Source organism: Oryzias latipes, chromosome 4 (assembly GCF_002234675.1).
Source record: "Oryzias latipes chromosome 4, ASM223467v1".
NCBI classification, from domain to species: Eukaryota; Metazoa; Chordata; class Actinopteri; order Beloniformes; family Adrianichthyidae; genus Oryzias; species Oryzias latipes.
Window position 1 is genome coordinate 17,298,187 of NC_019862.2, and position 16,420 is coordinate 17,314,606.

The 16,420-nt window shown below is 45.7% G+C and overlaps 1 protein-coding gene across 3 annotated transcripts in view; it reads left to right on the top strand.

The window, feature by feature from the left end:
- The window catches only part of syde2 (synapse defective Rho GTPase homolog 2), a 53,360-nt gene that overhangs the window by 17,240 nt on the left and 19,700 nt on the right, over positions 1–16,420 (top strand). For all 3 annotated transcript variants that reach the window (XM_023954338.1, XM_023954337.1, XM_023954339.1), the window contains exon 4: positions 932–2,070. In XM_023954338.1, coding sequence (XP_023810106.1) covers positions 932–2,070 — 1,139 coding nt within the window. The remainder of the gene's footprint in view (positions 1–931; positions 2,071–16,420) is intronic.

Genomic DNA, 16,420 nt, shown 5'->3' on the forward strand with positions numbered 1-16,420 from the left:
GACCTCTCAGTGCATGGACAAGGGGGGCTTTTGTCCCTCATCTTCTGGCTACACCCTGCCCTGCTCCAGCCAAGCATCTTCCCCAACTCTCCATCCTGCTGCACCCGATCTGTCTCCTTCTTTTCACTCCCCAGACCTTCCGCCCAGAATAGCACAGCAGGTCCCCTCTGTAAATAGATGCAGGGATGTTGGGAGAGTCAGGCTGCTTGTGGACATTTGTTTATCTGACAAAACCGGAGCTTTTCTGAACTAACCAAAATCTAACTTATGACCCGTACGACGCAAGAACGGTGCTGGCTTACCAAAAGAGAATTTAATTTCAGATAAAATATGTTTCTATAAATATACGTACATAATTTGTTGACAAGCAATTTTAACACAACTAGGTAGAGCTTTTATTTGTAAAATTCGAACATTTTGCAAGTATTTTCTATGAGTCTTAACTAGAATAACATGTCACCTGGTTCTTATTTATCCAGCTAACGTTTTCTTGAAGTTGATTCATGGTATTTGGACTTAAAGTTTTCTTTCTTTGAAAGAAAGAATACTTTTAGTCCAGATGCCATGATTTAACTTCAGGGCAACTGTTATGCCTGTGCCGTTACACCTATGTCTTCTCAACAAGCAGTGGTTCTTTTAGCTAGGGCCTCAACTCCAACAAGACTCAACAGTCTTCTAGTATGACAGAATGTTGAAGATGTTGAACTCTATTAAATAAAACCACTTGATGATGCATTATATGAGAAAATTATACCTATTGCACACATTTTCTATAGTTTTATGACAATTATTTCTGTCGGTCCTCATGTACACCTTAAAATGTCCTAATATTTACAATTGTGCCTCTATGCCTCAGGTGCAATAAACTTTAGGGTTAAATGTGTTCGTTGCCGTGATTTAATCTAGTCCTGTCTGGTTATTTCCTCCCCAGAATGTCTTGACCTGCCCAATGTTGTTGGCTTCTCACCTCCTTCAAGCCCTAACCCGACCAAAAAGAGCAGCTCCATCAACTGGTCCTTCCCCGACAAGATCAAGTCTCCCCGTACAGTCCGGAAGATCTCCATGAAAATGAAGAAGCTCCCCGAGCTAAGTCGCAAACTCAGCGTTAAGGGGACCCAAAGCAGCAACAACAGTAGTAATGGAAGCAGTCAGCTGGAGCCCAGAGCCCAATCCCCGCGGGCCAACAGCAAAGGGTCCGAGGCTTTTGCACAGACTTCTGGACCTTTGCGGTTAGCGTCATCTGGAGTGGGCCAGGCCAGCTGTAATGTGATCTCGCGCTACCACCTTGATAGCAGCGTTTCCACACAGAATAGCTACAGCAAAAAGAAAAATAACGGCAGCTCAAAGTCTGCCAGTAAAGGAGGATACCTGAGTGACGGGGACTCACCTGAGCTGGTGGCCAAATCTGGAAAGCATGGTACTGCTGAGGGTAAGGGAGGGAGAACCAAAGAGACAGAAGGAGGTCTTGGGAGCTCGAGACTGAACGGCACAGAGCTGGACATTGATGCTTTCCGTCATTACAGCTTCACAGAGCAGCCCAAGTGCACTCAGTACATTTCTGGACTGATGAGTCTTCATTTTTATGGAGCAGAGGACCTCAAGCCCCCACGCATCGATTCTCGAGATGTGTACTGCGCCATCCAGGTGGACTCGGTTAATAAAGCCCGGACTGCACTCCTCACATGTCGAACAACTTTCCTGGACATGGACCACACCTTCAACATTGAGCTAGAGAACGCCCAGCACTTGAAACTGGTGGTGTTCAGTTGGGAGCCCACGCCCAAACGCAACCGGGTGTGCTGCCACGGCACTGTGGTGCTGCCGAGCATCTTCAGGGTGACACGGTTTCACCAGCTAGCGGTGAAGCTGGAGCCCCGGGGGCTGATTTATGTCAAGCTGAGCCTGATAGAGCACTGGCAGAACTCGCTGGACAGGGGGCCTGATGCAGACCGGGAACCACAGGTGTTTGGTGTGGAGGCGTGGCGGGTGGTGGAGAGGGAGAACACGGGACTGATGGTGCCACTGATCATCAGCAAATGCATTAACGAGATCGAGAAGAGAGGCTGCCAGGTGAGTGTCTTCCTTTGACCCCTTTTCTCAAATATTTGTTTTTCTTTATTGTAAAATTATTAAAACTTTTTCCAGATTTAACTGTTCTGTAATAATTTATTGTGGTCATCAAATTATTTCTCATCTGTGTTTACACAGAAAACAGGACACGTGTGTTAATGCTCAGAGCCAAAAACTAAAAAGAAAATGTTGTACCTTCTTTATTGTCTTCAACGAAAGCTAATGCTATCTTATTTTGAAAAGACTACTGATGGATTGCAACTATGAAAAGCTTTTTTTTATGGCAGTAAAGAATTTCTGCAGCATCCTTTTAGCATAGAGAGATGAGTGCTCTCCCTGCAGCAAGGGGCTGATGCACAGCAATGAGACGAATGAATACATTCAATCTGACCTCCTCCATGATTATCTAAAGAGACTGAATCTGTCCATCTGTCCCCTACCCCTTCCCTGGTGGGGGGTGCGGGCCCCTTGGCGACGGCGGCCGTGTCCCCTGGGTGCCGCTCCCTGGGCCCGGCGGTGCTCTCTCCGCACGGTGGGGGGGTTCATATTACACCTGAGCCGGGGGTGTTCGTGTCCCTGGGGGGTGGGTCCTGGTCCTTGCCCCTGAGCGCTGGGCCCCGCCAAACTTCCAACAGTGGCCGAGCCTGGTCGGGCCATATTTATAACACCCCTTGTGGGCCCCTGCCTTGCTCCTCCCTGGACCAACCGTGGGCCGGGTGGGTGGCTGCCTGGAGTGCGGAGCGGGTCTCCCTTGGGGGGGTCCTGGCTCGTACCTGGGGTCGGGGCGGGGGGATGCCCGGAACTCCTAGGTGGTGGTGGGGTGCTCGTCTGGGGCTGTGGGCGTCCTTCTCCGGTGGGGCCCTGCGTTGGGCTCTTCCGGCGCGGCGGGGGGCTGCTCTCCTGGCTGGGCTGGGGCGGCGCTCTCTTTCCCTCCGCGCCTCCCTGCTCTCTGGCTCTGTGGGCCTTGCGGCGGTCCTGCTGGCCCTGGCCTGGGTGGCGGTCTTGGTCGCCCGGTGGGCGGTTGTACCCTGCCTGTTCCCGTGTGGCGTTGGGGGAATTCCGGCTGCCGCTGCTGCTGCGGCGGGGGTCTGGGTGTGGGGGTGGCTGGGCGCTCCTCCTCCTTCTTTTCTCATTCCACCATCCATTTTAGAAGAACATAAACACTCACCTGAGCACTGGTGTTAGCTCACCTTTGCACTAATAGTTTGCATGATTGAATGAACGAAAGATTTCACACTAGTTGGTTTAAAGGCATAGGTATGCATTCGTGAACACTATCTGTTTTGTGTACATGTTGACATGTGAACATTGCATTTGCAGCTAACAGGTGTGTTGATAACATTTGAGTGTGTGCGAACAGGCCCCGCCCTTTTTGTACTACATTTGAACCGTACCGTAATGATAAACAACCAGTAAACCTGTCTGCTCTATGCTGCTTCATGGTCTTACCCCCCCCCCCCCCCCCCCCTCTCTAACATCCCTCTCTCTTCTTCCCTTCTTTCCTTTTCCGTCCGGTCCAACACCAAAGATTTTCAAACATGGTTGAAATGAATAAAGTTTGGCCTCAATTACAAAAGGGGTTTATTCAGTCATACCTTTGGTATTGTCTGAAGATTAATAACCCCTCTTGTTAAAGTAAAATATGTCCAACACAAGAGGCCCTCAGCTCTCATCTGCCTGCCTAGCTGTTGGACAGGACAAGTAAAAAAAAAAAAAAGAGAGAAAAAAGAAAAAAATTAATAAATAAAATAAAAGAGACTGAATCTTATTTAAAGAATAAAAATGAGACGCATGAGATCATCATTAGTGTTCACTTGTTTATTTGGTCCAGTATTTTAGCTCCATGGCCAACGCCATTTTGGTTTTTAATATCTTGAAAACCAGTATCACATTGTGTTTTCATCGGATTTTACGCAAAGTAGATCCCAAATGACCTTTTACAGTTGGGCAATATGTGGATGGACTTGTCAGAGAATACAGTCAGTTACTTGCCTGGGACTTGATCCCCTCACCATCCAATCAGCACACAGGCTGCTTAACCTTTGAGCCACAGGTTAAAATATTGTGTCCTATTTTGAGCAAAACTTTAATGTTAAATATTTAATGTAAAGTTATGTTCCCAAACACGAATTCAGATGTCCTGTGGTGCTTTTTGAGATCAGGTTCAGCAATTTTACGGCAGCACGTTGTGGGTGTCGCATCTTCGCAATGATTCCAGAGTTTAGATGTATGAACTTTGGCTCAGAGTTTCCATCAGATCAACTAATCAGGAACTCAGCTTTGGCCCATGAAGTTTTAATGAGGTGATCAGCGGGTGAAGTCCAAAAGCAACATGGAGGAGAAACTGTTCATTGTCTTTTATCCTCCTCCCAAACTTTATGGTATTTGTCTTATTTGCATTGAGACGATAATAGAAAGGTACTCAAATTTTATTCTTATTTTTAATTTTTGCGGGACAGCAAGTTGACAAACTGGGTCACAGAGAGACGGAAGAACTGCTGAAAGTGACAGTCATTCAGATGCAGCTCCGGCTGTAGATGGTGAACCTCACCGTATTGGAATAGTCTCCACATGATCTCATAGAACCAGACATGGAGACGTGATTACCGATGCTTTTGTACGGCTCTTCAACATCATTTATGTAGCGATGAGACTGAAAACCTTTCATGGTACCTCCTTAACCTCCCACACGTACCAGGAGTGTCACGTTTTGGAACAAATTTTTTGCACAAGTGTCAAACAGTGAATTTGACACTGTTTGAGTTAGTGAACATACATTTTTTGCAGAAATCAGAATCTGTTTAAGCGCAGTGGCTGGGTGGCTCGGTTGGTAAGGTGACAAGCTACCATGCAGGAATCCAGGGTTCGATTCCCGGAGGGGAATAAGCAATGGTACTGGGGTGCAATTACCATATCAATGTAGAGCAGTTAACATCACCCAGTGGGGGTCCTTAGGCAAGGCCCTTAACACTACTGCCTCCCGAGCGCAGTTCAGCTGCAGCTCACCGCTCCCCCAGGGGATGGGTCAAATGCGGAGAAGAATTTCCCCATTGAGGGATGAATACAGTATAAATTTTTATAAGGATCATTAAAAAAAAATCAAATCCTTGTCAACTGTCAGAGATCTGAAATTTTACTGAACATAAAGAAAATGTATTAGGCTGTTGGCATGTTCATTTCTGTTGTGAGACAGAACCATTTTAAACGAGGATGAATGGGGATTAGCTCACTGCATGACCTAAAACAGTGACTTGATGAACTGGGTCTTTACTTTCTTTTTTGATTGTGCCTCAAACAGGAAGTTTTGGGGTTGCCCCCTAATCATCCCCTATGTAGTGTCTTTCTGTTTTTTGTGCTTTTGCAGGAGAAAAATTAAAAGCACCAGAGCTCCTCCAAATGATAATTGAGAGGGCGGGTGTAAAAATGTGCGAGGACTGTTCTCGTCTGATGGCTTTTCGGGTGGGTGGGAGTGCGCCATCAGCGGCCAAACATTTAGTCTCATCAAAGAGAGTCTGTCAGATCAAACCCACTCATTCTACTGAATGTCAAATGTAGAAACAGGAAACTGAATTGAGATTTGCTTGACATAAAAGTCAAATTTATTATTGGAATTTCATAGGATATAAAATCAAAGAGTTTTAATAATATCTGTTGTACATTTTTTTACGTTTTTTTTATTTATCTTGACAGACGTTTAAGCTCCATCCGCCAATTACTATTACCTGAGCTTTTTCTTATTGTGCTGCCATTCTGTCTGTCTGCGCCTCACTCACTCCGACCTGTTTGTCTTCTGTCGCTCCGAGCATTTCTTCTGTTTGGAAGCGTTTTTCATTACAGAGATGCAAAGCAGACTGTGTTATCAGTCTATGATCAAGAGTGAGGGCTCCCCGAGGTTTCAGGCAGACAGGGGTTAGGCTGGGGGGTCCTTGCTTGATCCTAGAGGAATTTGCAAGTTTTGTGACCAAAGCACTCATGGCCAGGCATGCAGGACTGCAAATTCACAAACGGCTGCGGTCATGTTTTGCAGGCACTCTCAGCGTCTCAGAATTATGTGTCCTTAGGGCCTTTACGAGCTTTTAAGATGCTAGATGATTGTTGGTTTTGTGAAAAGAAGGCAGCTAATGTTTGAGTTGGAGACTGAAGATGTGAGTTGAGTTCCATTGGGTTTTTTTCAAAGCTGCAACCCCATAACCTACATCGTTGTAAAGCTTTTTTAAATTTATTTTCAACTTGTTCAAAACTAAAGCCCTATTCAGAGCATAAATCAGTCACATTGTTGCTTCTATATGTGTTTTTGCTTAAATCCTTACTGTCTTTACTCATCAAACATGACTAGGCTATGAGCAGAAGTGTCCCGGTACATTCAGGGAGACATAGCAGCAATACAAAAGAAGATAAAGTGAGTAATAGATCCTTGCTTTAAAGTGGTGCATCATCAAAAGACGTGAAATTAGTTTGAGAGCTTGATAAGCACAAAGCAATCACTCATTTGTGAAGGCTGTTTTACTGACTTGTTCTCCTAGTTTGGTTCCATACTTCATTGTCAGTTGATTTGATGTGGTTGGATGTAACCACCTTTCGTTGCACATTTTTCCTCACCAGGGGCCTCATTTATAAACGTTGCGTACGCACAAAAGAAGGCGTACGCCACTCTCTACGCAATAGTTGAGATTTATAAAAAGCAAACTTGACGGGAAAATGTGCGGTCCTCCACGCAAGCTCTGACCCAGGCGTACGCACAAAAACGGGTGAAATGAGAAACGGCGACGCCGTCGGCAGATGGAAGAAACACATGAAAGTGACAGTGTGTGCCAAATCGTGCTGGCATGTGCTGTGCTACACAATGTGGCATAGCTTAAAAACGTGCCTCTACCCCCTGGCGCTGATTGCTGTGTTGGCCCCGACCCTGAACCCCATCCCCACGCATTTGAGCCAAATGCTGCTGCTGTGCGCCAGCGTTTGGAAGTGATGCGTCGCTTGTAAAGAAAAAGAGGTGTGGAAAATATTATTTATTTAAGAATTCCCTCATCGTGCAGTTTATTTCAGTCAGGGCGATCTTGATTTCGCCCAACTCCTTGGCCACCTCTCTGATTGAACTACTGACTTCCCTCTGCATTTCAAGGACTGCATCGGTGAGGACGCGTCCACTGCTGGAGGGTTGAGAGCCGCGTGCCGTGGAGACGCTGGGGCCAGACGGCTGCTCAGCTGCAGCATCGTAACCACTGGCCCCGCTGGAACACCCAGCAACTAAAATAAAATTTTTCTATATTAATAATCTGTAATTGTGTAGCCTGCATACATGTGACTTGACTGCATTCATTTGAATTATTTCTCTTACCTGTGTCACCCTGACCCTGGCGCGTCGGCGTCCCCTCCGTCTCAGTCAGGTGACTGAGGCGGAGGAGGACGCCGATAAGGGGGACTTAATAGGGATTCCCCAATAATAGCGGCCAGTTTCTCATCAAGAGGGGTCAGCTCCGGTCCGGTCCCCCCCCACGTGGCGGACACACTCTGCCGATGCAGCGCTAGACGTTTTTTTGCCTCGACTTTGATGTCCGATCATTTCTTTCATTTCTTTTTTATTTCGGCCACGTCCGAGGTTGTGAGGCTACAGCATTTACGGCGTCTGCCACCGTTTGCCGCTCACGTGCCTTTTTGGCATTAGTAATGCCCACACTGTGCCCCAAACAACACTTTTCTCCTCTTTTCCACCTCGCCAACGATAACTTCTACTTCACATTGAGTGAAGTTACGTTTTTTTGATTTCCCCTCTGTGTTTGCCATGATTTAGCAAGCCATGAATATTAATTTGTGGGCGTTTCACGGACTATTTATGGGCAACTATGGGCGTGTCATGTAGCCGCAAAAGCTGCGCTGCATTTAGAATCGGTTGTGATTTATAAAGGGAAAGATGCGTAGGATGTGCGTGCGCACGGTTTTATAAATCCGAATATTTCTGTGCGTACGCACGTCCTATGTTTCATCCGTACGCCACTTCTGACGCAAATCCTACGCAAAGTTTTATAAATGAGGCCCCAGGGTGGCCCTCAAGATCCACCACCCCGCTTGTTATCCAGCCATCTCTATTCTGCTTGCAGCTGATACCTGGATTAAGGTGTCATTAGGCAGTCAGAACCTAAAATCACTTGGTTTAGTTAATCTGCCACGAGTATTTCAAAGATGGAACAAAAGTTACGACAACTGTAACTACAGTTCTTCAAAACTCTGGATGACCACAAGAGCGCTTTGTCATTAAGATCTCTAGAGTTTTCCCAAGATGACAAATAGGAACTCTGCTATATGATCTATCATGAAGAGGTCACAGAGGAGTTTTGTGTCAGTCGTTACCCAACCTGCGGAGAGAAGGGTACAGTTTGGATTTGATCCAGTATAGGCCCTAAACCGGACCTTTTAAAATGATTCTGGTGCCTCAGAGCATTGTACACGTCAGTCTTAGCCATCAAGTCATTGAAATATCTTTGTTTGCTGTGAAGTAAGCCAAACTAATGCTCGTTTTGCCATTGCCATTTTGACTGAAGCTTCGTGCACCCTCATGGCCTCACCCTTTTTGTATGGGCCCACCCACAATCGCTGGAAAAGTTAAATGGATTGGCTAGAGTTGTATAGAAAAACTGAATATAATACAGTACAAGTAATTGATATGTCCAAAAAGAAACACTGAAATCATGCACTGAATTAAGTGTTTTGTACAGTATTGGTACTACCGTATACGTCTGTACCAGTACCAACTTAAAATCAAGTTTTGGTACCCATCCTTAAACCTGCACACATGCATTAAGGATCATTGCTTAAAGCACTATTGCTGGCACTTAATAGTTGAAGTGAAGATGCAGTATAGTAAATCTTGCAATCCAGAGCTGAGCTCTTCCCTACAATGCTAGGAATTCAGCTCCATATGAGCTAAAAGACAGTAAGAAACTCTAACATAAGTATAAAGAAGGACCAAACGATGGACTACTACACCCACTGTCTCGTCCATGTTGGCTGATCATATCCTGGTGTACTTGCACCTCCCTTTGAAATAGTGGTGTCTCGCTCAAGTTCCAGATAAAAAAAAGCCAGTCTTCTATGTCTTCAAAAGCGACGCTTTGTCAGGAATGTACTGGGATTTTTAGAAGCTGTCATTTCGGTCACACCAGTCACATACAATCTTATATTCTAGCTCTAAGTTTTTTAACGGCCATAGTTTCAACAAACAGAGACTAACAGTGAAATGAATTACTCGTCTCTCACCTTAAGTTCAAAGAGGTTTAAAGCTACAAGTCACGGCCTACAACAAAGGCTCTGAAGGACAGTTATGGGCTGTATTCCTCCCATTTCTACTGTCTTCTAGAATTTTGTGACTCATGTCACAAAATTCCCTAGAATGCTTTGTTTTTCTGAGTTTGTGTATTTTTCTTGTGTTGTTTAGTGGGTAGAGGACAGGGGCCTCATTTATAAACGTTGCGTACGCACAAAAGAAGGCGTACGCCACTCTCTACGCAATAGTTGAGATTTATAAAAAGCAAACTTGACGGGAAAATGTGCGGTCCTCCACGCAAGCTCTGACCCAGGCGTACGCACAAAAACGGGTTAAATGAGAAACGGCGACACCGTCGGCAGATGGAAGAAACACGTGAAAGTGAAAATGACAATACTGCCTCTCAGAAATAACATGAAGACTTCACAAAGCAAGTCTCAAAATTGACAGCCTACACGAACACCCATTTGATCGATCAGCAGTGAAACAAACAAAAAAGATCAAACGAAAATTACAAAAGAAATTCAAATGAACACATATTTGCAGAAAGAAAAGTGAAATATGTTCTGCAATATTGGCATGTTGTGCAATTCATCCTCATAAATAATATAGTTAACAGAACGAAATAATATACAAAACTGATATTCTCGTCAATGTGTCCGTCTGGCGGAGCAGATAGGTGCGGGCGTGCGGACGGACAGATGTACTAATTGTCCACTGGGGAAATTTGTCTTCATATTAAAACATTTCTTCATAAGCTATGGAATTATGGTATTCATGCATATGCCTTTAGTTAGTTTTATTTTTGAAAAAAACATTGTATGGCGTATGTCTCAACCATTCAGAAAGCAACAAGAAATTACATTTGCGCTGAACAATTTCCCATTTCCACATGGATTATTGCCGACATCTGTAGCTTGTCAGATGTAATTAAATGGATGGAAATAGAATGCCCCATCACAATGCGTAATGACGCACAATGGCTGATCTTGCGCTCTTAGTGTGGAATGACGAGTGGCAATAGTTCGGTAGTTGGCAGCAGACACTTTTATTAACACTCCCCAGACACGCACATCAAACTAGACTGCCGTAGATCGCACTGTCGTAAATCGCACTGTCGCACAGTGTCGTGAACAAGCAATTCTGGTCTGCATCATTCATTACATGACATCTCCCCTTTTTTCAAAATAAAATAATTAGTAGAAAACATATTTTCAACGTCTCTCTACATTGTAAACCTTTCTGCATTGAACTTAAATTAAATTAGATTTTCTAACCCAACATTTTCTCTGAGAATAATGTTTATCTTTCTGCAAACTTAGCAAGCAGTAAAACTGTAGGTAATGATGCTCGAACAAATCAGTTGCAAGAAGCAATTAACCATCCTCAATGAACTACATTCAAAATTCACTTTTCAACGTTTATAAAACTTAAACTTAGTCCATCTTTATCTTCTGTCTTGTCTTCTGCTGTGTCTTCTCCCCCTTTTTTTTTTTTCGAAACACCCCCCCAAAGGCCATATTGTGCACATTGCACAGCATAGAGACTATAAGTCCAGTCTCTTGACAGGTTTGCTCATCCGTCCAGAATGTGTACACAGTCTTTAAAGCAGCTGCTGGAGAACTTGCAGTTGTGAAGACCTGAGGTTGAAGTGCAGTCTCTGAGGCAGGAGCAGTGGCTGAAGGAACAGGCTCCGCCTCAGACGGCTCAGCTGAAGTAGGAAGAGCAGCAGTGACAACCTGCTGAGGGGTGTTGCTGCGAAGATGACGACGGTTACGTCGAAACATCACACCCTGTGGAGTTTCCAAGAGGTATGATCTGGGAGTTATACACTCCTTCGAGACGACTGCTGGAGTTGACCAGTTCTTTTCCTGATCCAGCTTGGTAAGAACAGTGTCCCCTGGACGTAGAACAGGAAGAGGTCTGGCGCCATGACGACGGTTGTAGTAGAAAGCTTGTTTAGTCTTTTCCACAACGTCTCGTTGGAAAACAGCCTTTCTGTCAGGCCATTTTGGTTGGAGATTCTTCTCCAGGGTGAGAAGTGTTGTGCGGATCTTTCTCCCCATGAGGAGCTCTGCTGGGCTGACTCCTGTACTGGAGCAGGGAGTTGACCTGTAGCACATGAGAGCAATGAGTGGATCCTCCTGCCTGAGAATCTTCTTAGCGGTTTGCACTGCTCTCTCAGCATGTCCGTTTCTTTGAGGGTGGTGAGGACTTGATGTAAGGTGTTGGAAATCCATGTCTTTAGCAAATTCTCTGAATTCTGCACAGGAAAACTGAGGTCCATTGTCACTCACAACTTCGTCTGGAATCCCAAATCTAGCAAATGTGGCTTTTAGTCTCTGAATGACTTGGAAGCTTGTGGTGGATGGCAGATGTAATATTTCCAAGAAACGGGAGTAGTAGTCTGATACTATGAGATAATTATTCTTGTTATATTCGCAGAGATCCAGTCCAATTCTTTTCCAGGGACGATCTGGTAGAGGGGTAGAGATGAGTGGTTCTTTCTGTTGAGAACGCTTCTGTTCTTGACAGGTCTGACATTGCATCACTGTGTTCTTTAACTCTGCTGACAGACCAGGCCACCAAACAGATGAGTTAGCTCTCTCTCTGCATTTTGTGAGCCCTTGGTGTCCTGCATGAATTTTCTTCAGGATCTCCCCCCTTTCAGACTTAGGAATGACAATTCTACAGCCACGGATGAGAAGGCCGTTGGTCTCTGCCAGCTCGTTCTTAACTTTCATGTAAGCTCGGACATTTATAGGAACCTTGTCTTTGTATTCTGGCCAGCCTTTTCTTACCAGCTCGATGACGGTTTGAAGTTCCCTGTCTTTGGCTGTGGCCGCTCTGATGCCATCTATACGACTCGGAGAGGCAGGAATGCTTTGAACTACCGTGGCTACATAACATTCAACCTCGCTGTGCATATCTGTGGGCTCACTGGTACGAGCCTGAGGACAACGTGACAGGGTGTCTGCAACAACGAGGGTCTTGCCTGGTACATAGACAGCCTCTGGGTTATACCTCATGAGCCGCATAAGAAGGCGTTGACATCTCAGAGGAACGTCATCTAAGCTACGGCTGTTCACCAGGGGCACTAAGGGTCTGTGGTCGGTCTCTAGCCTGAATCGATCCAAACCTCGCAAGTATTTATCAAACTTTTCACAGGCCCACACGCTGGCTAGACATTCCTTCTCGATTTGAGCATATCTAGTCTCAGCCTCTGATAGGCGACGGGAGCAGTAGGCAACTGGCCTCCACTCTTCTCCATGAAGCTGGAGTAGTACAGCGCTTAGCCCATAGCTGCTGGCGTCTGCGGAAACCGCCGTCTGCTTCGTAACATCATAGAAGGTGAGAACCGGGGCTGTTGTTAACATAACCTTGATGTTATCAAACGCTGACTGTTGCGAAGGACCCCAGGTCCATGCATTTTTCGTTCTCAGGAGATCGAAAAGGGGTTGTCCGACCGTTGCTAGCGAAGGGATGTACTTGCCCAAGTAGTTCACCATGCCTAGCACCCGTTTCAGTTCCTGAACGTTTTGAGGTGGGGTTAGCTGGTTAATTGCCTCCACCTTCTCAGGGTCTGGCCTTACTCCTGACTTATCGATCAGGTGACCCAGAAATCTTAACTGGTTCTGCCCCAAGGAGCATTTCTCTTTGTTGAGTTTAAGGCCTGCTGAATCAATTCGACGTAGGACCCTTTCCAAACGCGCGTCATGTTCCTCCATGGTGGCTCCATGCACCAAGATGTCGTCCATGAAGACTTCGACACCCTCCAAACCTTCCAGAGTTTCCAGCATTTTACGTTGGAAAATTTCTGGCGCACTGGTGATGCCAAATGGCAGTCTTTTGAAGCAGTACCTGCCAAATGGTGTTATAAAGGTTGTCAACTCGCAGCTATCTGGGTGCAGGGGAATCTGCCAGAACCCGCTTGCAGCATCTAGAGATGAAAACACCGTGGCACCACTCAACTTAGATGTTATTTCATCTGATGTTGGAAGAATGTACCGCTCTCTTTTTACCGACTTATTGAGTTTTGTTAGATCGACACAGATCCTGGCTTTGCCTGTATGTTTCTTTAAGACTGGCACCATTGGAGCGCACCATTCTGTCGGTTTTGTTACGCGTTTAATAATGTCATTTTGCTCCATCCTTACCAGCTCCTCTTTCACTTTCTGTAGCATGGGGAATGGTACACGCCTTGCTGTGTGAACTGCATGTGGCACAGCACCTTCTTTTAATTCAATTTTAACTGGAGCCGTTTTTAAAATGCCGTGCTCCCCAAAGGGCTGGCTGCCGGTCGTTTGTTCATTTGTATAGTTTGCGATCTCATCTACTCTTCTCACGAGGTTCATTTCTACAGACAGAGAGCGGCTGAGCAGATTGTTGACTCTATGCCCATGCACTACATATATTTTTGAGGTGTAGCTCTTGTTTTTGTAGCTTACTGCAGCATCAAAGCAACCAAGGCAGGACAGTTCTCCTCCGGGACTGTCTAGTGGGAGGTCAGGTGGATGCAACACCTTACCTGTGTCGAGGGCTTGAAATGTGTCCTCATTTATAATATTGACATCAGCCCCTGTGTCAATCTTAAATTGGACAGGAACAGATTCAACTTGGAGCAACACCGTCCATGCTTCAGACTTTTTTTCTTTTGCATCGCATATGGAGCCGAGAAAGTAGGAGGTCTGCTCCCCTTCCTGTGCTTCAGTGACCTCATTCACTGACCTGCTGCTGCGACATGCTCTGGCCCAATGCCCCATCTTGTGGCAGTTATGGCATTTAGCTTTTGAAGCTGGACATTTCTCCTCCCCTCTGTGTGGCAGCTTTCCACATCTTCCGCATTTCTTCACAGGTTCCCCCCATTTACTGTGTGCATTTGACTTGCCTGGTTTATGCTGTTGTCTCCAGTTTGGGTTTTTATTTCTGTGCCGCACCTCTTGAACCGCCGCCGCGTCCCCTTGCAGACTCACTTGTGCTGCGACCTCTTCTGCTTGCCGTACAGTCTGAACTGTGAGCGCCAAAGTTAAATCCGACATCAACTGTAGCCTGCGTGAGAGCTCTTTATCCTGGATCCCCACCACGATCCGGTCACGGATGTGCTCCTCTCTGGCCGCTCCGAAATCACAGTGCTCTGACAGTTCATATAGTGCTCGGATAAAGCTCTCTGCTTTCTCCCCTGTCCGCTGCACGCGCTGGTGAAAACACGCTCTTTCGTGGATCACATTCCGCCGCGGGAAAAAATAGTCGTCGAACTTCGCTAGGACGACCTCGATTTTGTCTCTGTCGCCCTCCTCGTTAAATGTAAACGACTTAAAAATATTCTCCGCTTCAGCGCCCATTGCATAGATGAGGCAGCTCACCTGCACCGTCCCCTCATCCTTGTTGAGTTTCGTGGCGATTCTGTATCGCTCAAAGCGCTGTCTCCAGTCCGGCCATTCAGTCGGCTTATCAAAGGGAAAGTTGGCGGGCGGATTAAATTTAGCCATTTCACTCAGTTCTTTGTCTTCTTACTCCGTATTCGACGTTGGTTCTGACCTGGTCACTTCTGACACCATGTGGAATGACGAGTGGCAATAGTTCGGTAGTTGGCAGCAGACACTTTTATTAACACTCCCCAGACACGCACATCAAACTAGACTGCCGTAGATCGCACTGTCGTAAATCGCACTGTCGCACAGTGTCGTGAACAAGCAATTCTGGTCTGCATCATTCATTACATGACACTTAGAAGATGTGGCAAATGGAAGAATTCGGAGTGAACGCATCTTTAGACAGCAACAAGACTTGCTGGCAAACGAGGAAGAGTGGCTTATGAGCCGGTTCTGACTTCCTCCAGCCGTCCTGTTGGACCTCTGCGGGCTTTTGGGCCCGGCGTTACAGAGGAGCACTCGGAGGAACCACGCGTGTCACCCGGTGCATCTGGCGCTCCGGTCCCCCCGGCGCATGCATCTAGCGCTCCGGTCCCCCCCCCGATGGGGCGCTGTAGCCTCACAACCTCGGATGGTTGTGAGGCTACAGCATTTATGGCGTCTGCCACCGTTTGCCGCTCACGTGCCTTTTTGGCATCAGTAATGCCCACACTGTGCCCTCCAAACAACACTTTTCTCCTCTTTTCCACCTCGCCAACAATAACTTCTACTTCACATTGAGTGAAGATACGTTTTTTTGATTTCCTCTCGGTGTTTGCCATGGTTTCGCAATAAATGAATATTCATTTGTGGGCGTTTCACGGACTATTTATGGACAAATATGGGCGTGTCACGAAGCCGCAAAAAGCTGCGCTGCATTTAGAATTGGTTGTGATTTATTAAGGGAAAGATGCGTAGGATGTGCGTGCGCACGGTTTTATAAATCCGAATATTTCTTTGCGTACGCACGTCCTATGTTTCATCCGTACGCCACTTCTGACGCAAATCCTACGCAAAGTTTTATAAATGAGGCCCCAGGTTTGGAAGTTAAATGCTGTTGCACCACTTAGTGTTTGTTATCACATCCATTTGTCAGATTTAATTTTTAAACATGACAAATAATACACAAAGATACTTTCCACTCTCATTTACGCTTCAAACAATGTTAAATGAACCCTTGTAATTAAATTCTGACATTTTATGGCCCACACACAGTTAGCTTCTGCTTAGATCCTTTGTTCGTGGCATCTTAATGAGGTTTGGTCTTTTTCTGTCTTTCTGCAATATATTTTCATTTCAGCTGGTCTCATGCTGGGACCCCCATTTTCATATAGTTGTTAATCGTGACCCACTTTCTAACCCAGCTAATGTTTTATTCTAAAAGAACCTTTGATCATACAGATTACACTTTTAGGAGAACATTTGCATTTCAAAGCACATTGACTGATTGGAAAGGACCACGGAAGCTGCATGCAGTTTTCTTGCCTAAGAAATATGTCACAAAAATGTTTGTTTTACATTTTTCTATATAATCTACAGACACTTGCAGCTCATGAAGAAGTCTACAAAAAATGTCACAGACTTATAATGACTTTTCTGATTTTTTTCTACAAGTTGGATGTTGGTCAAGGTTATCACCAACATCAAAGTGGTTTTGGTCGGTTTGGTTGTTTTTTAC